General features: G+C 46.3%; 1 protein-coding gene across 2 annotated transcripts in view; it reads right to left on the bottom strand.

The window, feature by feature from the left end:
* Positions 1-7,242: 7,242 nt before the first annotated feature.
* The window catches only part of SLC15A4 (solute carrier family 15 member 4), a gene marked incomplete at its 5' end in the record, with an annotated part of 29,808 nt that continues 10,405 nt past the window's right edge, over positions 7,243-26,645 (bottom strand). The window contains 7 exons of one of the 2 annotated variants that reach the window (XM_080940466.1): positions 7,243-8,592; positions 17,402-17,586; positions 21,185-21,343; positions 22,359-22,514; positions 23,957-24,125; positions 24,388-24,465; positions 24,834-25,002. In XM_080940466.1, the coding sequence (XP_080796592.1) occupies positions 17,438-17,586; positions 21,185-21,343; positions 22,359-22,514; positions 23,957-24,125; positions 24,388-24,465; positions 24,834-25,002 (880 nt within the window). In that variant the 3' untranslated portion in view covers positions 7,243-8,592; positions 17,402-17,437. Of the gene's footprint in view, positions 8,593-16,518; positions 17,587-21,184; positions 21,344-22,358; positions 22,515-23,956; positions 24,126-24,387; positions 24,466-24,833; positions 25,003-26,645 lie in introns of those variants that run through there. The other variant, XM_080940465.1, reaches the window with a different exon arrangement.

Genomic DNA, 26,645 nt, shown 5'->3' with positions numbered 1-26,645 from the left:
CAAGCACACGGTGTCAGCAAATGTGGAGGCTGAATGACCGAGGGCATTGTCCTGTCTCTTGTCCTACTTCCTGGGCGAAAACTCTGATAAGAAGCGGGGCGTTTAAAAGCAAGGCGGATGGAGAGATGGCACGGTGGATAAGAACACTTACCTTAAGCTGGTCTTACAGAGAACCTGAGTTCTAGTCTCAACGCCCACATACGTCTGCCGCCCTCTTTAGGCCTCGGAGAGCACTGCAAGCACGTGGTGAAGGCAAAATACTCATCCATGAAATTTATGAGAAGTTTAATGCAATATAATAATATAATGCAGTGTAATAATATATTGCAATATAATACAACGCAATATAATAACAACAACAACAACATCGTGGAGATTATAATCCCATTTTCATTGAGCAGTAACAAGTACTACATAAATAACAGTCCATTCATCCACTGACAGAAACAGACCCGGAAGATCCCCAGACAGTCCCCCTGGTCTTTTTAGATCTGCTGAAGAGCGGATGAATTCCCCTTTACCTATTGTTTGAATTTCACAGCAAGGAAATACCATGTTTCAACAAAACACAGTAGTTATTCTGCCTAGGATCGTGGGGCACAACAGCCCAGGGATGAAGAACAAGAAGAATCATGTGTTTAAGGTCAGCCTTACCACAATATAAGTTTAAGAAAAGCCCCCACCAACCAAAAAAAAAAGTCATAAATAAATAAGGAAGAGCTCTTTAGGGGCATTAATGCTTATGGCCAATGTCGTCGGCTGGATGTCATGTACCTGCACTCTCCAACCCAGAAGATGCTGAAGGGTTCTGGTACAGACCCTGAACCAGAAGTCTGGCCCCTCACCTCCACACCCCCTTTGCTTCTCCTTCAAAGGGTCTTCCGCAGCTGGGGCCGACACCATTAAGGTGAATTATCAGCTTCTGGCCCACACATCTTGCATGTGTGTGCCTTTTGCCTGGCCCCTGAGACTTCCTCAGAAGGCTGTGTGAGGCACATGGGTAACAAATCCTGTCTGTGAGCTCCAGCAGGATGTTATGTCCGGGCTTTTAAATGGATCTCCTGGGGTCTGAAAAGTATTAATCTCCCCAACGCACCCACCCTTTGCCAGGGCAAACACTCCTCAGCAGGCAGGCTCTGACTTCCAAAAGTTTGGAAGCTTCCGGAAGGAGTTCGGAAACGTTCCGCAGGCCCCAAGTCTACCTCTGATGTGATTACACCCTGCAGCCAAGGGCGCATCCAGGTGATTTGTGTCAAGCCTCTTGCCCCAGCTCAACAAAGCAATCCCGAAAACCACGTTTCCAGTCTCACGGGAACAGAACTCGGATGGGAAAGCTGATGGCAGCTTGCGCCCACCATTGACCACAGCAAGCTTCAGAAATGAAGGGCAGCTCGTTTTGTTTCGCTGTTGTTTCATTTTCAACAAAAGACTCTGGTTACGGTGAAATTGGTTTCAAACGACCTTGGAACCCCGGCACTCGCTCCTCAGTCCGAGGATTAAAGCACACTGGAAGATTGAGACAGGGCAGGAGAAACTTGGCCTTCCCGCTTCCTCTCTGATACTGCTCCGCCTTCCTCAGGAAAAGTCACCTAAGGCAATGTGGTTCCAGGTAAGGAAATCTCCCTTGTCTTTCTTCCCTGATCAGAGCGGTCAGCTTTGCTAGAAGCAAAGGGGGAACACGCTTGTGTCGTTATGCAAGGACAGAGGGAGGAGAGGGAAGAGGGGAGGGATAGAGAAGGAGAGCAGGAGCCCTGGATCGATATCTCTCTCTCTCTCTCTCTCTCTCTCTCTCTCTCTCTCTCTCTCTCTCACACACACACACACACACACACACACACACACGGAGGGTGAGCTAGAACAAGTCACAGCTCCATCTGAGGGAAGGAAGTCTCACAGTAGCAAGAGGAGGTAGCTGCATAGCCATGTGACTTAAAAGTTCCGAGACACCCTGGCTCAGGTCAACTTGTGACTTGGTGCCTATTATCTGCCATTTTTCTCACTGCCAAAGGAGAGGGGGGTGTATTGAGCTCGCAATCTGTCATGGCAGGGAAGGCATGGTAGCAGGGGTGTGAAAATGCCCCCCCATTCACGTGATAAAATATTGAATGATTCTGTTTCTATGAAATGTCCATGATAGATAAATCCACAGAGTGAAGCCAGGTGGGTGAAGCCAGAGATTGGGGAAAGCCAGGAGTGGAATAGGGAGCTGCTAGCTGAGGAGAGAGTCCTAAAGTTGTCTGTGGCAATGGCCACCGGCCTATGAATACACCGAGAACCTCTGAATTGGATTCCCTAAGGAAGCTTCTGGAGTTGTGAGCAAGTGATTGAGGTTTGTCCTTAGCTGCCCCAGTGACTTAACAAATGGTGCTAATGACTCATCAAGGATTGGATGGCTTGATTGGTTGACTGATCTTGGCTGGGAATTCATGTGTCTGAGCACCTGGAAGGATGGCTCAGAGGAGTAATATACAATGACTACAGTCTTATGGTGACTTGATGCCCTCTGGGAAAAGCACAGTAATCTCTCATGCCTTCCTTCCTCAGACTGAGAAATGCCAGTCCTTTCTTTAGGCAAAAGCAAGTCACAACCAAAGCTCTGAATAAGACAGGGAGTGTGATTATCATTGTTGTTATTGTTCTGGTTTTATTTTGTTCTGGTTTTGTTTGGTTTCTCTATGTTACAGCCCTGCCTGTCCCAGAACTCACTTTGTGGACCGGGCTGGCTTTAAACTCACAGAGATCCATCAGCCTGCTTCTGCCTCCAGAGCACTGGGATTAAAGGTGCGCACCGCCAGTGTTGATCATTCTTATCCCCCTTATCAAGATGCAATTCATACAGTACCTGGTTGGTTCACTTCAAGTGTGTGTTTGAATTATGTTATTCCTTGTATATTCCATCCACAATGATAGATTAACTTTTTTGAGACAGTCTCATGTAGTTCAGGGTGACCCTGAATTTGCTACATAGCTAAGGCTTCAACTTCCAACTTTTAGGGCTGTTTTTCCTTCCCCATGTGCTAAGAACACTGGCATGGCCACCATGCTTAATTTATGCCCCGTTGAGTATTAAACAGAGGGCACCCTAACCACTGAGCCACATCCTCAGCCCCCATTACAACTAACTTCAGTGCTTTCTCACTATCCCCATTAGAAATGCTTCTCCACTGGCCAACTCAATACTTCCTCCTCACTTGCCCCCTTATTGTCTCTACAGACTTACAGAGTCCATGTATTTCATATAAATGGAATCACGTAGACTGGGGACTTGTGCTGGCCTTGGCTGAGAAGCACTTTTATTCTTTACTGTAGCAAGGACAGCTCGTCATTCTTTTCGATCACATCATTTCCCATTGCATAATGTCCATGCTTGGGATGGGTGTGTTCTGAAGGCAGAGCCCATCTCTTATGAAGAGACTTCAAGGTCATCTTGTCAGGAGTAAGAGATACAGGAAGTAGGAACTGAGGCAAGTTTTGCAAACAAGCCAACTAGCAGTGTATACTAATCAATTCTACACATGTGACAATGTGTCCCTTAACAAGGGAATGAACAGGGAAGGTTGTCCCCTTCCCAAAGCAAATGACTGGTTCACAACAAGGATGCAGCACTATTTTAGCCAGTGACAATAAAGGAATCCTGTTTGGGAGTGTACCTTAAAGTTTCTTCCCTCATAAGAATTGTACACAGAGATCTTTTGTCTCTTCAATGGTATGTGGTTTATGTACACCACCATGTCCATCTGTATTGAGCTAGACAGTGACCCAAATTTCACATCCATTTATAATCCTAGGATGCAAACCTAGAGTCAGGGTCCTTCCAGCTTCGGTAACATGCAGACAGACTCACCCTTGACTATGGGTTCCCCTAATCTGCTAACTGATGCCCCTCTCAGAACAGAGGGTTCCAATAAAGAGACTTGGGAAAATGCATGAGAAAGCAGTTGAGATTTGAATACTTTGATCATAAGCCAAAGAATGCTGCCTGAATATTAGTGTCTGATTCTTAGCCTCCAGAATTGAAGAGTATATTTCTGCTGTCTTACACTGTTTCTGGTCCCTTCTCTTGATGTGTTGTTTCATAGTGTAAAATATAATCAGACCTTGTATAAGAAACCAGTTTGGGGAGAATAATATTGCCCTCAGCCTTCCTGAGAACCAGAACGATTGGTAGAGCGAATGTGAAGGACATGTAGTGATTCAGGCCCCACTTTCCAAATGAAGTTGGAAAGTTGATTGTAAGACCTTAGACTCTGACCCACTGCAGGTCAAGGCCCTGGAAGTTCCCAGGGATTTGGATATTTATCCCAGGGATAAATCTCTGAAATCAGCAGTTTCCAGCTAGGAACTCCCAATTGTTTAACCAATCACAGCAGGTTTGTAACTGAAGATTTTTGCTCGTCCAATGAAAGCCACTCTTTGTAGCAACCCTGGTTGCTGTGTTGACCAGAGTAACATGACCAGAGCAACTTGGGGAGTTTATTCAGCTCATGCTTCCACATCATAGTCCATCAGTGAAGAAAGTCAGAACAGGAACTCAAACAGGACAAGAACCTGGAGGCAGGAGCTGATGCAGAGGCCATGGAGCAGAGCTGCGTACTGGTTTGCTCCTCATGGGTTGCTCAGCTTTCAGCCAGGACCACCACCCCAGGGGTAGCTCCACCCACAACAGGTTAGGCCCTTCCCACCAAACTGTAAGAAAATTCCCTACAGCTGGATCTTATCTTAGTCATTTTCTCAACAAAGGCTCCCTCCTTTCAGGTGACTCCAGCTTGTGTTAAGGTGACATAAAACTAGCTAGCACTGTTTTTTTAAAAAAATCCTCTCCTGCCTCCTGGGACACTCTTCCACTGTTTTAATCATGATTCTTAGTTTGAGACATTTATTTCCCTGACCAGGCCTGTTTTAGGTTTGCAAAGGTAAAGAAAGATTATAAACAAGATTAGCACAGGCTCGTGGCTAAAGCCCTGAACCCCACCATCACAGTCTCCAGGCTTCCCCCCCTTGCCGAGCTCCCCCTCCCCGAAGGGAAGTGACCTTCACTGAAATGGCTGAAGGAAAGCAGTCATCACTCTCTCCTCTCCTTGCAGAGCCAGGCCCTTTTATCGTGAGGAAGAAAATATATTATTTCTCATTTTAAGGGATAATGGGCCATCGATGCCTGCTTTCCATACGTTAAGAGCATATAAAAAATTTTTGAGGGATGGAAGTGAATAACTGGAAGGCTGAATGCAATAAAGTAATTTTCATTTATTTTTTATTATGGAGCACTTTGGTTTGAGGTTACAAAAAAATGGTGTTAATACTAGGGAAAAGGGTTTAATGCCTTTAGTCAAGGACAATAGAGTCTTGTTGGATCATAGGGAGTCATTCAATTACCACAGTTGAGGCTTTTGGGATACTTTGGGTAGGAGCTGAGTGAGATTTTAAATGATTAACTGTACCCTGAGATTTCTACGTACACACATCACATACAAATACTTAGAAATAAAAATAAACCTTAAAAACAAATCGGTTTTCTTGGCCATCCAGGGAATCCCATGCCTCTAGGGAAAAGGCTTGAGGTTCAAGTTATTCTGGGAGTCCTCCTTCACTGCCACGAAAAAGTTACCCAAGGAAAACATGGAAGAAAAGGTGTACTTGGGCTCCTGGTTTCAGAGGTTTTATTCCAAGGTCAGTGGACTCCAGTGCTAGGGGCCTAAGGTGATGTTCAACATCACAGCAGCAGGTGCATGTGACAGCCTGTTTTGTAGACAGAAGGCAAAGTCCAAGGTTTAAGATGTTTTTCAAAGATACCACCCAATGGGCACATTTCCTACTTCCATCCCATTCAGCTCCTCTCACTGGGCTAACCTTGGGTATCAGAACCTTTGTAGTGCAATCACCTCTCTGCAGTGCCACCTGCTGGGGACCAAGCCTTCAACAAATGCCATCTCTGGAGGCCATGCCAAATACACACCCTCTGGAGAATAGGAAGGCCTGAAATGGGCCTTTTAGGATGACTTTGAACTAGTTCTTTCGGGACTTGGGAGGTGAGGCTGTGCAGAGTAGCTGAACCTCCCCTCCCAGGATAAGCCCACCACGAAGCAAGCATCCTTGGACAACTAGTTTGTAAGACGGGGTCTCACTGTATAACCCTGCCTGATTTGGAACTCAATGTGTAGATCAGGCTGGCCTGGAACTCATCAAGATTCACCTGCCTCTACCCTGGGTGAGATTTTTCTACAGCCTTCTTCTCAACTTGAAGGCTCCAGTTGCATGTCCTGACCAATATCACAAAATGTTTGTCTGTGATCAGCACTTCTTGACTTTAATTGGACGTCCAGACTCCTCCATTACTTAGCCTAAGTTCCCAGAAGGCACCACTTTCTTATCTGTTTCAGTCCTTAGTCAGGATAGGGAGCATCGAATTTTCCATCAGCCTTGAGAATTCACCTTAGCTGCAACCAGCTCCCAGAAAGAGAAATCAATGGGAAAGTAATTAAGGTTCGTGTAGTACTGAGGATGTAGTTGTAGAGAACCTCAGAAAGCAGTTCTCAGAAGTTTCAGTAGGCAAAGGGGTGATTCATCAGCTAAAGAGGCCTAGGGCTTCCTTTGCAGGGAGATCTGTTGATATGGTGACTGGTGGAATTAGAGGCCAGGATGGAGAGTGCAGATCCAGTCCCTGTCCAGGAGATGTCTTGTTCTCAGTTACCACCATGCACAACAGTAAGTGGGATTTCCCCAGCAGAGCATCCTGACTCAGGCTATACTGACTGCCGATCAGTATGTGTTCTCCCTACTGGACTGCTGCTATACATTCAAGAGTGAATAGTCTTTGCTAGGGCCCCAGTTGTGGGTGAGAGGTAGCTCTGGGCATTCACTGCTTGGGTGGGAACCCTTGTATCTGAAAAGACTACTGTCATGCAGATATATGGCTACCAAGGGCAGTGTGGAATCCTTGCAGTGAATTCACAACTGCAGAAGTTTGAGGCTTTGAGGTTCCTTACTAGGGTCACTTCAATCCATGAGCCCATCCCTCAAAGTGCAGTGTCCTGCCTCAAGCACTTGAAACTATCCCATCAGTAAACTCCAAATCTGCTTTCAGTTCTTGGCAGAGAAGTACTGACTCCCCCAGCAGAGCCCTCCAGCATGCCATACATAAGGTGGCCTTGTTTTCACATACTCACCAGCATGCATTGTTTTCTTGGTAGCCCTCAGCCCTTCCAGCTAGGGTGAGATGGGATCTCACAGTGGATTTGCTTTTTCATATAGTCAGTTGTTTACAGATGGAACAGGCCATCAAAGAACATTTTGGTGACTTTGCAGTCACACAGTCCCCGTGTATCATCTGCTCGGCTCTGGGTCTTAGTGGGGAAAAGTGTCTTGCTTGCTTTCTTGTGCTTTGATAAAATAACCAAAGTAACTCAAGGAAGGGAGAGTTTATTGTGGTTCATAGTTCCAGATTGTAGTCCATAATAGCAGGGAAGTCACATCGTGGGGGTTCAAGAAGCTGGTCAGATTGGAAAGGAAAGCAGAAAATGCCGAATGCTTGTGCTCGGCTAGCTACTTGTTTAAAATGTTTAATTTTGTGTCAGTGTTTCCCTGAATGTATTTGCAATGTGTATGCCTGGTACCCATGAAAACCAGAAGAGGGCAACAGATTCCCTGAAACTAGGGTTTCAGGTGGTTGTTAGCTGAACATGTGGGTGCAGAGAACCAAATCTGGGTCTTCAAGAACAGCAAGTGTTCTTAACCACTGGCCATCTTACCACACCCCACCCCCATAAAATCCAATCTCTTAACCTAGGGATTGGTGCCACCCAAAGTAAATGGGTCTTCACACCTCAATCAAGGTAGGCCCCCATAGACATGCCAGTCATAATCATGGAGGATTGTTAAGATGATTCTAAATCCTGTCAAGATAATTCATGCTATCAGAGAGGGGCTGAAGATGGGCAGCTTCATGGCACGGGGTGGGTGTGTGACAGATACATGGCCACATCAGGAATGGACAGAGGGACTGAAGGTAGAACCTAGCTATCACCTTCAAGCCCCACCCCAACACTTCAAAGGTTCTGTAGTCTACTTAAAAGGTGTCATCAGTTGGAGACCAAGTGTTTAAACCCATCAGTCTCTGGGGACACTTCATATCTGAACCATAGCGATATGCAAATGAGTCTACACCCACCATCTTCTGCTACCTAGGGTAATAATTCCTATCCACTGTCACTGGGCAAGAGCATCAGGTGTTGTGATTTCAGTCAGTGCGAAGCCCGGTGCATAGGAGCAGGTGAAGCTTGTATCCCATCAGCTGCCCTTCTTTCTCAGCACTGGGGCTGTTTCCTAATCTCTCTGAAAGAAAACTTTTCCATTATGAATCCATCTTTCCTTATTCATTGAAACCCACTTGAATGGGAAGGGCTAGCAAGCCACACTGCCTCCTGTGCAGACCCCTTGTGTATACTCAAAATTGGTCTATAGTATCCCGCTCCTCAGCCCACTGAGAAACTCCCAGTTGACAAAGGAACCTGTCCCTCGATGTCCATCTCTTTCTGTCTTCAATCTCTGTATTTCCAACAAAACATTTGCTCTCCTTTGGGGCTCTCTTCAGCTGAACTAATTTTAAAACAAACAAAAGAAACCTTTGAAAGATAGTTAGTGGCTGCTGCTTCCAGAGCCAATATTTTGACAGTAGTGAAGCAAAACACAAATAGCCCAGGTCCATGCATCCCCTGATGGGAGTGAGTGATGAGATAAATCAGCCAGACCTTCAAGCCTGGAAGCTGCAAGATCCCAGGCAGCACAGGGCTGGATGAGAACCAGGGACTCAGAGATCCACCGCATCCAGCGCTGGGTCTTTGCAGAAGCCTCTCAATGAAAGATATGCTGGCTTTTCTACCAAATATGAAGCATGATGTGAGAAGCCCAGCTGTTAGTTGGGATGCTGTCACTGTGACCAAGCACTTTAAGTCTGAAGGAGGTTTACTTTAGGTCCCTTTGGGGAAATTGCTCAGATCAGTTCTGGGAAGGAGAGAACTCAGATTCCAGTACCTCTTCAAGGGCATACTCCAGTGGCATAGCTTCCTGTCCCTAAGCCTCACCTCCTGAAGATTTCACCAACCCTCCCCCAAAAGGCTGACATCCATACACACTTTTGAGAGGCCATCAAGATCCTAAACCATGGCACTGGGGAGTCACTTTGAGAACTCTCTGAAGATGCCAAGAGAGAACACACTGCTGGAGGGGAACAGAAAACTAGGCCATGGGAAGTATCTCAAATGTCTTAAAAGCTTGAGGATAGATTCAGTGTCAGCCAGTGAATGCTGTATCTGTGTGACCTTAACTGAGCCACAGAAAATAGATCTGGGGATAAAAAGTTAGGTATATCTCTCAGTCTCAATGCAGGCCTTATATGTATCTTGACAGAAACAAAGTCGGTACAAAGAAAAGTTAGGAGCTGTGTCTGTGGCTCAATTAACTGAGAAGTTGGCTGGGATACACAAGATTAGGGGTTCTATCCCCAGCACTGCATAAACATGGTGTGGTGGCACAGGCTTGTAATCCCAACATTCAGGACATGAAGTCAGGTTTATCCTCAGTGTGAGGCCAGCCTTGGCTACCACATATGATCCTGTCTCAAAGAAGTAAAACCTACACAAAATATTTGAGTCAATTGCAAACTGAAATAGTGATTCTTTTTTCTTTCAATGACACTGAGGGCCTAGCATGGATTATTCTAGAAGTTATTATGGGTATCGTGGTGTCTCTAGATCATAGCTTTTATAAGTTTTGTGTGTGCATGCATTACTCAAAAAGGCCAGAAGAGGGCATCTGATTCTTGGTAGGTAGAGTTACAGGAGATTGTGTGCTGTTGTACAGGTGCTGGGGATTGAACTCAAAATCCTCTATAAGAGTAGCAAGCTTTTAACTGCAAGGCCACCTCTCCAGCTCCTACTTAGAGTTTATCACAGGATCTCACACTATTGTCCAGTCTGGTTTGGAACTCACTGTGTGGTCCAAATTAACCATGAACTTACAGCAATCCTCCTGCCTCACCTCTCTGAGTGATGGAACCACAGGTGTGCTCACCACAGCCAGCTGATTCTTTATCATCTTGAGGGAAGAAAGCACTGCCTTTGTTACACTGACTTTTATATTCGTGCTTTGAATACAGCATCAGGTATTATAGCTATAAATTACTCAGTTCATGAAATCAAAATGTGACTTGAGATGCTGTTCAATTGAATTTGAAATCACTAGTGTTATAAATATGACTGCAAGTTGTCTTTTTAAAAAAAATCAATACTAAAGATATTCTGGTTTTTCAGAAACACGAACACATTTTTGTAGCTTTTAAAAATGATTTTTTTCCGCATGTACATTGGTGTTTTGCCTGCATATGCCTCTGTGAGGGTGTCAGACAGCTGTGATCTGCCATGTGGGTGCTGGAAATTGAATCCAGGTCCTTTGGAAGAGCAGCCATCTCTCCAGCTACAAAACTTTTTTTTAAAATAAGATTTTTATGTGTAAGTATGAGTGTATGCCACACGGACGATAACCACACAATCCAGGAGAGGGCATCAGATCCTCTGCACCTGTAGTTTTAGATGATTGTGAGCCACCATGTATGTAGATGCTAAACCTTGATCCTCTACAAGAGCAAGCAGTGCTCTTAACCTCCGGGCCACTTCTCCATCCCCAATACAAAATTTAATTAACATGGGTGATACAGAGGCTCTGCTCTCTGTTGTCTATGTCTGGTTCTTCTCTTCTTGCTTTGTGTCTTTCCAACTCTCAGTTCTAAGGCAGCTCTGAGGCTCTTCAGTCACTCCTGAGGAAGCCTGGAGAACCTCTCTGCAGGGAAACAAGACACAATAGGCAATATGATCTAATTCCCAAGTCTACACGGTGTGACTCCAGCCCACAGAAGGGGTGGTGTTTGTGCTTGTAAGGTGCTGAACTACTTGGGTATCCATTACATGGTAGTGGATAAATAGCAACCTAGCACAGAACCTTTGTGTGTTCCTAAGCATACAAAACACCTGTCACTTTCACCACTGATTTTTAGCTGTATATCCAAACTTCAGAAAAGCAGTTTGCTCCTTTTGTTTAGTGTCTATACGTAGGGCACTCCAGCCAAGGGTAAGATTTATTTTTGACATCACAGGTCCTGTTTGAGTCCTACAGCAAGAGGCTGAGTTCGTATATTTAACTAGATAAATTCATAGTCTATGTCAGAATAAACTGAGCTAAGATAGCTTGCAATTTTGCTATAGTTCAATCTGTTCGGTGAGGCAATGGGCCTGACAGGCTATGCTAAGAGTAATTTGTGAAAAAAAATGAAAAAGTAAAAGAAATTTACATATAAAAACTTTGTGTGTCAACCCTGAACTTGGACCAGTGGCTATTTCAGGGTTGGGAACAACTTTAGGAAAAACACACACTTCATCTCTGAGCAATCTCTCCAGTGCTCCAAACTTTCAAGGTGGGATTTCTCTGTGTAGCCCTGGCTGTCCTGGAATTCTGTAGATCAGGCAGGACTCAGACTCGGGGATATGCCTGCCTCTGGATCCTGAGTGAGGGGATTAGAGGTTTGTGCCAAACTGTTCTTTATACAAACAGCAGTGGCACATTATTAGAGTCAGACAACTGTGGAAATGAGAGGACACACATGTTCGCCAAAGGTAAGTTAGCCTGCTTTGGACCTGTAAAAATATTACATAAATTTACATAAGTTATGAGCACTGGCTGCTCTTGCAGAGGACCTGGGTTCAGTTCTCAGTGTTCATACGGTGGCTCATAACCATCTGTATGTAACTCCAGATCCAGAGGATCTGACAATGTCTTTAGCCTTCATGGGCACTGCATGTGTGTTGCACTGATATATAAGCACACACAAATGCGCATATACAAAATAAGTAGCTTAGTGATCCTCAGAGGAGGCAGAGGCTTGAGGCTAGTCTACGTAGAGCTTCAGGCAACCCAAAACTACATAGTAAGACTTAGAAACACACACACACAAGACATAATAGCACTTGCCTGTAAGTCTGAAGTCAGTAAGTCTGAAGGAATAGGGCTGCCACTAGAGGCCATACTAGGATACTACCTAACAAGCTCTCCTCGACAGTTTGGACTAGAGTAATTTTACCTGACTCAAAATGGCTGGAAGAGCATCCTCTTAAGAGACAAAGGGGAGGGGGGAGACAGGGAAGGGGGACGACATTTGAAATGTAAATAACCAATTAAAATGTAGACAGACAGATGGGTGTGATTCTTGAAGGCAAAATTGCTACAAAGTTACAGGCCAGCCTGGGCTACAGAGGGACTCCCCTCCCCCCATAAAAACCAACCCACAACCAGTTTCTGAGATTGCCAGTAACTTTGCTATCACTTGCGATTAGCAGTTGCATCTATAAGGTTCTAACTTCTTTTAAAGCTCTTCCTTTCAAAGCCATCTTCCTTTGGACAGTCAAACCAAGTGTTTTACCTTGGGGCAGAGAACTTCCCACCTCTTCAGACTGGACTGCTAAACACTGTTGTGTCCCTGATCCACTGCACACACAATCAGCCTCCCCTCCCCCACGGGGGGTGTGGTTCCCACTGAGTTCTTCCTGAGCTCTGTCTAGTATGGAAAGCTGGCTCCCCTTCAGACATGGCACAAGTGCCTGAAAGTACACTGCTTCACTCTGCAGTCTCTCCCCATACTTAAAGATTCCCCTTTCAGCCCATAGGGGTAGTCTAACCTCAGCCAGTTCAAACCAGTCTGGTCAAAGCCACACAGAGGGTCCTCCTAGTTTAAGCTGAATGCTCTGGTGAGCCAGCTCCCTTCAGCCTTTCTCTGGCTCTTTCTGCTGCAGCCTGAGCTCCTGTTCTGTGCATAGCTGGTAGCCACAGTGCAGCCTATGCCAGCCAGCATTTGGGGCAAAAAGATGTTTAGTATCTGTGCTCATGGTATTTCAGCCCTACTGCTCTGAGGTCACTGAGCTGGCTCTCTGATCTCAGTCCTTGGATCATATTCACAGGGGACAGGAACAGACAAGATGAGAGCACACTAAATGGGGTCTTTTGGATGAACTTTCCAGTCACTGCTAATGAATGTAGGATGCCATTTTTACTTGACTGGATTGACATAAACTACTATAATGTGAGTTGTTTGCCCAAAACAAGAGAAATTTGTGGTAGTGGTCTGTGATGGCCTGAGGGAAGCCTTTCATTAGGCAGGCTCTGGAGGGAGATGAGCGAAGGGTCTTCTTGTTGCCAGGCTTTTCTAACTCAGCCAGTTCCGCTCTACACTGAGTGTCCATTTGGGGGCAGCTACTCAGTACTCTTGCCAACTCTCACTACACTTGTCACTATCTGCAGCAAGTGATAGACATGCTAAACAGTTAAACAACAAGCAAGGCACATAAGATACCTGTCAAAGGTAGGGTCACAACCTAATCCAGCTCCTTTCTTTTCTGGCCCCTGGGAACCACCCTGACCAATTTCCCAAAGTCTTCAGAAGGTTGCATTCTTAAATGTACAATTTTCAACCTGAAAGTTCAAGGACACATAGAACCTAAAAATGACCTTTCTTAGAAATAGAGAACCAGACTGGAGAAATGTCTTAGTAGTTAAAGGCTAATCACAACCAAAAATATAAGAAATAGATAACCCCTGGCCACTGTCCTGCCCCTGCATAGCATTATTGTTAGAAGAGCAAACTGTGCCAAGACTCCATTCTGCCTAGATGTTCCTGATGCCAAGATTTGTCTTTTAAAATTTACATGTATAATGCAGATATTTTGCCTGCATGTCTGTGCATCACATGCATGCAGTACCCACAGAGGCCAGAAGAGGGAGTTGGATCCCCCTGGAAGTTACAGATGGCTGTGAGGAACTGTTGCTAGGAGCCCATGGGATCCAATCCTCTTTTACTTGGGGACAGCAAAGAGTTGAATTCCTACTTAATGGTCAGGTGGTATAGGGTGTGTGAGTCATTTAATGGCCCCCCATTCTCTGCTTTTAAAACATTAAAGCATTTGTTGTTCTCACAGGAGGCCCTATGGAACCATTCTCATGCAAACTTACCACAGTGTCTTCTGGCTCTCTAGCTGCTGCAACCTCTGCCCAGGACCCTACATGCTAGCAGCAACATGTGCTAGATACGGAGAGATCACTGAAGGATGGGCACCCAGGCCCTTCTGCCTGAGCTGAAGATAAACGCTTCTCAGAAGACACTAAATGCACTTACTTATACATCAGTATCATCAGGTAAGAGACATCTCTTTTAGCCCTGTGAAATGTCTGGGAGAAATTCAGGTCTGAGTTCTAGAATGACTGAAGGGCTGGGGGTTTAACACATACAGTGTTGGCATGATCAGTGAGGGCAGAGCTAGGGACAAGGCCTGGAGAAACCATCCCCATCACAGTCTTGGGGCCCAGCAGCTGCCCTCCACTCCCTTCAGTGTTCACATAGACAGTAGGCACAAAAAAGTGAATGTGGTTCCCATGGACCTTAGCCTTTGGTGCTGTGGCATAGACTGTTACCACAGAACCAGCTAGTCAGGCTACTTACCTTAGATCAGAGCTGTCTTTCAAGTTAAGTTGGCTTGGAGAGTCAGTAAAGCAGATGAGATGTGGTCCTAGCCCCTCTCAGATCCTGACTGTGTGGTGACTTGAAGATGAGCAAATCTATGGTATATACTACAGACCCAGCTTGGTACCATCTGCTTTCTCTTTTCTTATTCAGCACACCACCTATGCCTGATATTCCCTTTAAAAGAGCCTGTTTGCAAACAAAAATAACACTAAAATAGCCACATAAGTAATTTGTTCTTTGTGAGAATCCACAAAAGATACTTACAGCATCAATAGCACAGATGCCTCACCATGAGTAACCTGAAGAGCGCCCTTGGTACCAAGTGGAGCAAGCTGCAGTGTGTCTGGGGCATGTTGTTGCCTCAGATTGAGAAGGGTCTTTAAACCCTGTAGCAGGCAATGGTTATCTGTGCCCTACTCCTAAACCCCAAGAGGCAACAGCAACCTGTGGACATTAAGCTATGACATGCTCTGGAGTCCTGCATATACAGAGCATTCTAGCAAAATGAAGGACATAGGGCCATGACCTGCTTAGGTATCACCAACTGCAGCCCTGAGGGGCGAGTACCTTGGAAGAAGTTGTTTTGATAAAAATCTCTGTTGCCAGTCAATGATGGCACATGCCTTTAATTCCAGCAATTGAAAAGCAGAATCTGAGTTCAAGGCCAGCCTGGTCTACAGATCAAATTCCAGGACAGCCAGGGCCATATAGCACAGAGAAAACATGTCTTGAAGAAAAAAAATCTGCCTCAGGCCCTGAAGAAGCTAGTCTGTCTCCACAGAGATCAGCTGAGGTAACAAGTCCAAGAACTCAGGGCATACACAACTTTAAACACCTCAGTTTATGTTTTCTAGTTCAACTGCCTGTTTAGAACTGTAGATCAAACTGATCACCAATATTCTGTCTATTCAGATGCAAATGTGAAGGCTTTAGGACTAGCACCAGCTCCTCCACAGTAAGGTCCCACAGGACCCAACTACAAGTAGATGATCTGTAGACACACAGAACTGGAAGTGAATCTGGTACCCACCAGTCTTTCCTGGGTTTTGACTAACATCCAAGATCACTCTCAAACTTGGGTAGCAAAACAAAACCCAACAGACATGGAAGACAAGGCAAGAGAAAGCCACTCTGCTCAGCACCAGGCACATCCTGTAGGTGCTATGGAGACATCAGTATAGTGAGCTTCCATGTAGCTGCTGCATTTCTCCAGGTGGAGGTGCCACTCACTCAGTGTGGCTGGTACTGATGGGTACCCTCACCACACTGAGCCCCAGGAGCTTCAAGACAGTTCCCACAGGCCCGTTTTATCACACCCAGCTACCATTCTTGTCTCACTCGGTGCTCTGTGGGCTGTCAAAGCAGAGGTGGCTATGCAGAGCACACACAGGGGAGACAGAGTTCCTTCTCTTGACCCTCTCATGCAAATACAGAAGATGCTGTGAAGAAAACCTACTTTTAGAATATTACATGTTTTACTTGAGGTTGAGGGCTGCACACCATGATGGTGTGTAGAGGTCAGGGGACAACTCAGGACAACTGGTTCCTTCCTTCCTTCCATCATGTCTGCAGGTCTCAGGCTTGGCAGCAGGCACCTTTACCTGCTGGACCTTCTCACCAACCCAAGAAAGCCTCCATCATGACAGCAGAAGGTTAATGACTTCAGCACCCAGCTTCTCTTTTATGATATAAGTGAACCTCTGCAGAACTACCTCCCTTTAAAGCCAAGAACGAGGGGTACGATGGATGATTTTTTATCCTGAAGCCTTTCTACCTGGTATGTACGAGAGGCAGAGTCAGGTTTCTGGCAGAAGTGTACTTGTGCACTGTGGCTCTATCACTCGGCCAAAGGAATAAAAGGCTGGACTGTAGGGGGATGATGAATTGATGCAGAGTATGGAGAAATCATCCAGGAAGTTCTTGGTATCATGTCTGAGAAGCTTTTATAAAATTATACAAAACACAGCAACACACAAAACAGTTTGGTTGACAAACTCAGAACCCCAGATATGTCAGTAACGATACCAAGGTGGGCAACTAGCCCAATAGCTCCTGTGTTTTCCCCACTCACCACCTGCCCCCATCCTCACTGCTACAATGTCAAGTTCTCGGAAAAGAGATACCTGGTGTAACTGCCAATCTCCTGCCAGCTGCTGTCTGGTTTCAGTGAAGACATGGTGTCCTCAATCACTGCTGATGCATGTACCTGAAGCAGATCAGTAGGTCATGACCTAAGTCCTGCTGACCATGGTGATGGACATCTGAGATCTCAGCACTTGAGAAGCAGACAGGAGGCAGTCCCAAGTTTGAGTCTAATTAGAAAAATTTCCTCACCTCAGCCTACTTTCTGAGCAGATAAGTCTACACTACTGACCCACAAAGGCCTTGGCAACAGCAAGACCTGTGACAAGAGACCATGAATGCAGTAGACACATCTCCCGGGGCTCTCTAGCCAATCAACCACACTTTGATCTCTAAAGAGAATTCTCCTACCCCTTGATGGAAGTGCTTGCTAATCTTAAAGGAGATGCTATGAAAGTAACAGTATTTGTAAGGAATAAGGATGCCATCAGCAGAACAGTGGCTGCCCAGGATTCTAAAAGAGAAAGCATAGCTGGCTCAGGACTGGCAGAGACCTTCAGTGAGAGAAGCCACATTCTCATTTCCTGGTAGGACCAGTGCACATGAGACGGGCCACAGTAAGGCACTCACCACCTTCATCTGGGCACAAGGAGGGAGAAGCCAGTCCAGACAACATGCAAGTTCAGAAGTTGGGACACCAACAATCTAGCCACAACCTGCTTGCTGGCAGTGCCCTGGTAGTTAGCAAGCCTGAGGCCTTACAGTCTGCAGAACCTGTGAGCAGGCTGGCTGGCTGCATCAGGTCCTTGTGCTGGCTTGGCCCCCATCTGTCCTGGCTCGCTGGCGGTCGTACTTCACAGACACAATGAGGAAGAGCAGCAGTGTAGCTCCCTGGATGGCGGCCAGCAGGAAGAAATAGTAATGCAGGTGGCAGCTGTTGATGTTCCCTAGGAATGAGCAGACACCTCCTGGTGAGTATACTCCACAGACAGGGCACCTTCTCACTGGCTCTTGGCCACCTGAGAGGGAAATAGCCACCTGCTTCCCAGGGCTCTCCCATCCTCAGTGAAAGGAGGGAGGGAAGGCAGGTATCCCGGTCCTAGTTCTGACACTGAGGAAGGCGTGTGAGGTTGGGTGTCACCTCAGGCCTCTCAGAAATGTTCGTGACTTAAACTTTCTCCTCCACACAGACAATATGAGAAGCTTCCTGTTCTTCACTGCGTCTGGGGCATGGGACTCACCTCTGCCTTTCTGAGGTGCTCTAAGCCATTGTCTACACTCATCACTGAGGAACACTTCTGAGGATGGACTAAGCCCATACCACATTCTTCTCTCACCAGTGCCGCATGGTCCAGGGTCTGTGGACCTTCTCACATGACTGACAGCATTGAGATACCATCGTCCCAGAGCAGTGATTCTCAGCCTTCTAATGCTGTGACCCCCCCCAACTATAAAATCATGTTCATTGCTACTTCATAACTGTAATTTTGCTACTGTTATGAATCCTAATGTAAATATCTGAAATGTGACCCTAAAGGTCAACCCACAGGCTGAGAATCATGTTTGATGCTTTTTTCTTAGCATCTTTCAAGTACTACATATCTTCACATGTAGCCCTCACTGATGCAGCAAGTACACCTTGGTCTCACCATAAAGTAGGATCACAGCTTTTACAGCACCCAAAATCCCAAGGAGGACGATGTAGGTCAGGCCAGACTGTGAAGCTAACAGCCAGGCTGGAAGGTAGGAGCCTGTGGACTCCACTGTGACTCTGCTCCTGTGAGGACTTGGGGCTGTGATGCTGCCCATCCGGCACGATCACATCTGTAAACCACTGGTCCTCAAGGATTACTCCAAAGATCCAGGACCAACATACATGATGGTGGCAGGATGACAGCTGTGCACAGCATGAAAGGGGCACTGAGAATGGCACCCAGCTCTTCACAAAGCCTTTGTCCCCATGATCATTCATAGCTCCCAGTGACTGCTGAGGAACACATCAGCCATACTCTAGGTGACTCATCACACAGAAGGGAACTGGCACACAGCTCATGCTGTGGCTGGAGGTTGTTGCATGTTCTAGTCTCTACTGAGGTGAGACTTCTTCCTCCAAATGTTTTTTTTATGCTGAATTATTTTAAACACCCTTTACTACCTGAGCAGATGCTCATGAGTAGCAAATGTACCAAGCAACATAGGCAGGCATGCCACACGGTCCCACACGAAGCACATACATAGACAAAAGCCCTACGTCTGCCCCAAAGAAGAGGAGTCCTGTTATCCTGAACTTCGCTGATTCAGTCAACAAATGGAAAACAGCTTTGCCCTTCATTTGTTCCCAGCTCTGACCTCCTGGCTAGTGGCACACACATCTTCAGGAACCCGTGGACAACTGTGACAAGGTACCAATGTGTAATTTTATGTGCAGTATTGAAGCTGACAAGACAAGTGGACTGTGTGGTTATGTTCATAACTCTGGCCCCCAGAACAGAAAGCACACCACAGTTACCAGGTCTAGTCTCATTTGTGAATGTGCGGAGAATTCAAATATGTACCCACCACTCAAGAAACACTGCAACAAAATTCTGTGAGGGAATGGCATTTAGTCAACAGGGAGCCTCTCAGAACAGATGAGAGCCCCATGGTGACTCAATAGGAACAGAATGTGACCTGGGCAGGTCAGGGTGGTCAGAGAAAGGAGACACGACAGGATTCTACACTGACCTGTACTAGCAGCACTGAGCTACAGAAATGTCATTCCCACTTAGGAAACAGTGGTGAGTGTCAGAAGGGGCTAGAGTATAAAAGTGTGCAATGGATGCCCAGGGAGCCCTGAAAACTCATAAGGACTCCCTAGCCCACCAGGGACACCACATAAGCTCTGGTCACCATCTCTTCTGCAAGAATGCTGACGCAGAATGGGGAGGTAAGGGTTCAGTGGCTGTGCACCTGGTGGGACAAAGAGGCACTAGCTTGGAGCTACGGTCCCTTCTGCAGAAAGTGTTCTTCTGAAGAGACCAGGCTACATGAAGGTCTTTGCACAGCACTGACTCCAGTCCCTAACAGAAAGTGAAAAGCTGCTGGGTACTGCTAAGCACTACCTTACACATACACACTGGCTATACAGCAATCAAAGGAACTCTGAAGAAGCTTAGGTGCAGTCTTATCCGAAACAGCTAAATTATACCTGGTGGCAATGGCGGCTCATGCCTTTTATCCCAGCACTTGGGAGGCAGGCAAACCTCTGTGAGTTCAAGGCCAACCTGGTCTAAAGATTGAGAACCAGGACAGCAAAAGCTACACAGAGAAACCCTGTCTCTGACATGCTCTCCCCTCAAAAAACACTAAGACTAAGTTAAGGTAGGGAGTGGACTGGAAGTGGGAATAAGCAAAAGCAGCCAACTCTGCATGCAAAGAATGTCTAGAGCCTAAGCCAGTGAGGTCACTCAAGACTACAATCCCAGAACCAGCACTTCTCCAGATGAAGTGGTCAGGGTTGGTGTAGTGTCCCCTAGGTGAGCTAGAGTCCACATGACGTTGCAACAACCCCTTTCCAAAAACTGTCTCACCACTGTCTAAGTAGGAATGGCACTTCTGCACTTGAAGGCAACCCTGGACTACAGACTGTGGACTGGTAGGATGGCTCGGCAACTAAAGACACTTGCCATGCAAGCCTGATGGCCTGAGTCTGATCACCAGATCCCACAGGGAAAGGAGGCAAATGACTCCTGAAAGCTGTCCTCAGTACATGCCTGTACTATGTGCACATATAATAGTAAATGTTTTAAACTATACAATAGCTAGAATCCTGTGATGACCATTTGGGAAAGTCTGCACCATGAAGGCTTTACTCTAGGGATGTCACTCTCCCAGGGGAATGAGAGCAAGGGCAAGCCCCAGGACAGCTGGTTGATTTTACAACTAGCCTACATAGCTATAGTCAGTTACAGGCACCCAGGGAGGGTAGGGAAGAGGGTTTCCGGCTTCTGGGCATAACCCCAAGATTCAAAGAAATCCAACTCAAGGCACTGGGAATCCCACAATCTAGACAAAAATTTCTGACTTTCCTGAAGTCATGCAATAAAAGTGGATCAAATGTTACCAAGCTAGGCAAATGCTCACAGTACAGGCTTTGCAAAGGGAACTTATCTAAAAGTCAAAGGATGTTGTAGCCCCTGGTTTACACACAGCACTTCAGAGCTGCCCATATCAACAGCCAGAAGCTACCTTCAGGAACAGCAAACTGACCAAAAACAGTGTTCACTGACAAAGCACTACCCACCCTTCTAACATCTGAAAACCAAAACAAACAGCCAGGAACCAAACGTAAGAGCAGGCTGACACAGGAGCTGACACGCAGGTCAGACTACTCGCCCAGCTCTCCTGAAAGTGCTAAGCTAGAGCAGCTGCTGACAAGGCAGTGCTACTCAACACACACTTCACCAGGGTTTGAGCTAGTGGCCTCTTGGGACAGATGGATTTTCACACAACCCACAGCAACAGCAAGCACTCTGGTTTCCCACCCCTCTAGACATCAAATCTTACCAAAGTCTGTATGACTGCTCATCCACCCAATAGCCTTGAGAGACACCAGGGCCAACAGTCCTGAACCCACAAAGGACCCAATGCCAGAGAAGAAGAAGAAGAGTCCCATGATGGCGCTCTGCATGGACTTGGGGGCAGCTGAGTATGCGAATTCCAGACCTAGAGAAAAGGAAAGGAGGTTGCACTTAGATGATCCGAGTCAGCTTCCCAGCGCCCTGCTTCATAGTATACATGGATCCCACTGTGGTGTAAGCATTCCTCAGGAGGACTGTCCTTAGAAACACACATTAGAGAAGTCAGCACTAGATACAGCCACTCAACCTCATGAGAGCTCTTAAAACATATCAAGGAAGAGGGGCACTCTCATTGGTAAGATATTCATAAGAAGTTTTGTCACAAGAAAGACATGGTGCCTTATACCTGAGATCCTAGTATTCAACAGGCTGCAGCCAGAGGATTGCTGCAAGTTTGAGGCCAGTGAGGCTGCAGTGTTAAGATCCTTTCTCAAAATCTCTGAGTTAGGAGGCTGGAGACATGGCTCAGTGTTTAAGAGTACAAGATGCTCTTGCAAAGGATCAGGGTTCTATTCTTAGAACCCTCACGGAGGTTCACAACTGTGTGTAACTCCAGTTCTAAGGGAACTGACGCCTTTTCTATCCTCCAGGGGTACCTGTATGCATGTGGTATGAGATAGAGCAGCAGCATGCTCTACATCATCTTGAGAGGCACCTGCTCCTCTCTTTCCACTGCTGCAAGAGCCAACCTGCCCCAAGCCTTGTCCCTGCAGGGTATCACTAATGAGAGAGGCCCTTGAGAACAAGCTCTGTAAGTCAGATTTGCTCCTTCATATATGTAAGCCTGAACCAGCAGCACAGCTGTGCTCTGCAAAGTTTAGGGACAAAGAGGTCTAGCAGAAGCCATCCAGTGATTTACCCCTCATTCCTATGGGGCACACAGGACAGGTCATGATTTACCTATGAAAATATCTTAAGGAACACTGGTTTTGCACAAGAAAGGGCAGCCTAAGCCTGAGGACTAAGGATTATATTTACTAAGTAATGCTCTAAGAGAGAACTCTCCCACCCTTCCTCAACCAAAGCACCATGGCCCTGCTTGGCACAGTGTAGGGTATAATACAAATAAGCCCCGATGCCACCAGCATTCACAGTCTTACCTGCTATACTTGCAAATATCTCACTGATGCCAATGAGCACATACTGTGGGATCTGCCACCAAATGGGCAGGTCAGCAGCATGGTATACCACACCACCAATGGTCTGGTTTATAGTCTTCTCCTTTACCAGGTCCAGTCGTTTACTCTCTAGGATTCCTGGAATTAAGAATCAAGTTAGTGTAGCACTTAATACTGACATTAAGTCTGCAATGTGTTACAGGAATTGATCAACAATCCTGAAAGGTGCAAGCAAGAAAGGAAGGTGACCATGACAGCTTCCTAGGCAGGTCCCAGTCATGTCATCCGCCTCTTTTTCACCAGAGTATTTTATATTCACTATCATTAGTTTTTCCCTCAAGTGTCTAGGCCATTCATTCTGTTCATCTTAAGATTGACTTATTTTATGCATTAGTGTTCTATCGGCATGTACACCGGAACATCAGAAGAGGTCATCAGATCTCATTATAGATGATGGTTGCTGGGAATTGAACCTAGGACCTCAGCAAGAGCAGCCAGTGGGTGGGTGCTCATAACCTATGAGCAGCCCCATCTTTTTAAAACTGAGAGGATGTGTGAGAATCTGCGTAACTAATGGACACTGGGGGAGAATGAGATTCTTAATGGCATAGCCACTGTGAAGTTACCCATGCTCCTGTAAGCAACCAAAGTCCTTACAGACACCACCACAGGCACATACATGAAAAGAAAATGCCGAATTACTCAATGTGCAATCCTTGAAATAAATGGACCCAATTCTCTAGACAAAGTTCCAAAACTTGCCTCAGTTCAAGAAAATAAAACAAGGCTGAGGGCAGAACCTAAATAAAGCACAGAATGCTGAGGCCCAGGAAAAGGACAACATAGCAGAAATATGAAAGGGAGACCTGGGGCAACAGCACACTGGAACCCTCAGTAACAAGCTGGCACCACCACACCATGGTAACAAGAAACCCCCAAGTCCCCAACAGAGGACTAATGATCTCCCTCAACTCCACAAAACAAACCATCAATAACAAAACCACAAGCACAAACCTCAGTACCAAAGTGAAATGTTAAGAAGCCCCAAATGTCTTTCAGATCAAGTGGAAATCAAAGCAAAGTTCTGGGCCAGACAGTTCAGTGGGTGAAGACGCTGCCATCAAGTCTGATGCATGCAGCAGAAGCTAGTGTATTATGCTGAAGATACTAGGTAGTTGGTGGCTTCTGATGAAGAGTATCTTACAAGTGTCATATTCTTTTCAGGGACAAATCTTCATCCTAGGGCTAAGTAGACTTGCCTTGCACTGCCCTCGCCTGTAGCCAGCACCCGGTGTGGAGTGGGAATGAGAGGAGATGCTGTGCAGGCATCTGACTTTCACAGTTGGTGAAACTACCACTGTCCCAGCATGAGAAAAAGGGTTTGTGGGATTGTTCGGGCTCCTGAGACACTCCCTACAAAAGTCTCAACTGCTGAAGAGCTAAGCTAGTTCTTCAGGTCCCACACCACAGTCCAGCATGGGACAGTGTCATAAGACAGTCCTGTTCCTCCCATACAGCAGGTGCATGCAGAAGCTATACTGAGACAGGGAGGAGAGAGGCCAAGAGAAATGGTGCCTCACCTGCAGCAAAGGCAGAGCAGGTGACAAAGAACATCCCCACGGCAATCCTCTTCAGGGAGGATGGGAGCAGGCCGTGTCTCCTCAGCACTGGGTCCACGAGCTTGTCCTTCAGTGGGATGAGCAGGAGGATGAGCACCGCATCAAACATGGTGAGCCAAGCTGCAGGCAGCTGCACAGAGCATGGCATTAGCTACAGTACAGCAGTTCCCCATACCACCCATGCATGACCTCCAAGATGCTTCAACTAGAGACGCTGGGTGTCAAGTGTGCTCTGAGCTGGAGGAGGCTAAATCTGACAGTACTAGTGTTTAATGGCACTGGTCAACCCAATCTCAGCAGGCTGTAACTAAGTAGGAACTAGTTCTAGTGACAGTGTCGCAGCTACCTGCTGCAGCTGCAGAACCAACTCCTGCCACCTCCAGGTCTCTTACCGTGTGATGGGTGGTGGTGATACTTGAGATTTCTGGAATCTTCAAATGAAGACTCTGTAAAACATATGTGGTCTGCATCTGGATAAAGAAAGCAGATAGTGCAGGTAAGCCAGCAGGGCCTTCCCAAGTCTGTGTACACACCCTCTCTCCCTCCTCTAGCTGAGGTGTGGCAACTCCTCGTAGAATCAGATGATGGCTGCAATTCGGAATTCGACATGGAAACTTGAGTCACCATACAGTCACTTTGAGAAGAGCTTCCAGGCAACCAAATGAGAAGCTGGAGAGTCCAGAAAAACTAGAAGTACACCCATTCTCAGCTGCTTCTCGGGAAAGGTTTTCCAACACAAAGCAGCCAACCGGAGTCCATGACTAGAAACTATGGCAACTGATAGACAACCCTGAGCCCTGCACTTCGACATCAGCCACAAGGCTGGGTCAGCACTCACTTGGAAATACACTGTCCAGTAAGGAATCAGAGCCAAGAACACGGGCACAATCTTGACCAGGGCTTTCACGTCTTCCACTTTGTCCTCTGTGAACGGCCCTCCACGCGACATCTTACATGAATCAAACAGACTGTGTTTAGAAGATTGCTGAAAGACTCCAAGGCCTTCACTTTGGGAAACAAAATGAAGGAATTAGTTTACTTCCACCCCCAGTGACAACGCTCTGGTAACAAATCAAGTCTGGGGTGGGAAAGCGGCTCTCTGCACTGCTCCTACACAGCACACACAGCTCCTGTGACTGACCATGGGCCCTTGGAAAGGATAACTGTGTCCACTGTACCCACAAGGAGGGCATCTCAATCTCATGCAGTTCCACAGAGCAGCAATGTTACCTGGACTTCTATCCAGCTGACAGCAAATCTGAACAATCCCAATTTTCCTTATGACTATACTGTTTACTGAACAGGTAGACACTCAAGGGACTAGAGGGTCCTCTAATGGCTACAAAAACAACATCTGCATCTGGGATGAAGAGCAATCTAGAGTAAAGACCCATGATGGGCACTACACGAGGGTGATGGTAAAGGTAACTCATTCATCTTTATCACAAGCCTGAAAGTCCTACAAGGTTCTTACTGACCCATTTCAAGGAGCAAGTTAGGACACAGATAAGAGCTGTGTCAAGAGCCCAATGCCTCAGAGTTGGGGTCAGGACTGGAGTGAGGCCATCTTGGCTTACAGGTGCATGCCATGCCTGGATAACCATACCTCATTCACAACTCTGGGACACAGTCCAGAAGATAATGAACACCCCACCCCTGCCTTTCCATCTGATGTCTAAAAAATGAGTGAGAGCCCCCAGGCAGCCAGTGACACAGTCTTCCCTAGCTTCACAATACCAACAAAAACTATAGGAACCTGCACTGTCCCCTGCATAACCAAAACCAACATAAGACAGTCAACCCCACTGAAAGCCTCCCAACTCCAGTCTTTAGAATAGCAGTTGTCTGCATACAAGTTTATAATCTTAGGCCTGATTTCCCTAAATGTCACATTTTAAATTATCTAGGTTTTTTTTCCTATTTTGTATGTGTGGTTGGCATATATGTATGTTGTTTTTTGAGACAGAGCCTCACTATGGACCCCTGGCTGTCCTGGAACTTGCTACAATACAGACCAAGCTGGCCTCAAACTCAAGAGATCTGCCAGTCTTTGCTGTAATTAAGAAAATGTGCCAACACATCCAGCTTGCCTGCATATATGTCAAGTAAACTATAGATGTGCCTAGTGCCCTCAGAATCCAGAAGAGGACAATGGATCCCCAGGAACCAGAGTTGTGGAAGACTATGGGTGGTGGGAACCAAACCCAGGTCTTTTGGAAAATCAGCAGGTGCTCTTATTTTTATTCTATTAAGCAGATGCTCTTAGTCTGTGTATTCCAAATTGGAGAAGATTAAAAAACTAAAACCCCAACTTACTCAGTATCTCAGCCAAATTCTGATGAGGAAAATACCTGTTGCCCGTGCAGTGCCACAGGGACCAGGTGAGGGGGCGCTGAGTCACAGGTTCCTATACTTATTTCTCTTCATTCGAGAACATCTCTAACTCCTTCAAATTCCTATTTGCCTAAGGTCCCCATGTATCTGATACAGGCACTGCCAGTGATGAGCACATGGTATGTCTCTGAACTAATATGTCTCTTAAACAGTTGATGCCAAGAACCAAATCCCCATGGTGCCACAGCCCTCAGTGTTGTGTACCATTAAGTTACTTAAAGCTGATGAACCAGGATGTGTCTAAAGCAGTAGTTCT

This window comes from Micromys minutus (genome assembly GCF_963924665.1).
Source record: "Micromys minutus genome assembly, chromosome: 29".
NCBI lineage: Eukaryota > Metazoa > Chordata > Mammalia > Rodentia > Muridae > Micromys > Micromys minutus.
Note: the sequence above shows the minus strand (reverse complement) of the source record. Positions and strands in the feature narration are given on the sequence as shown.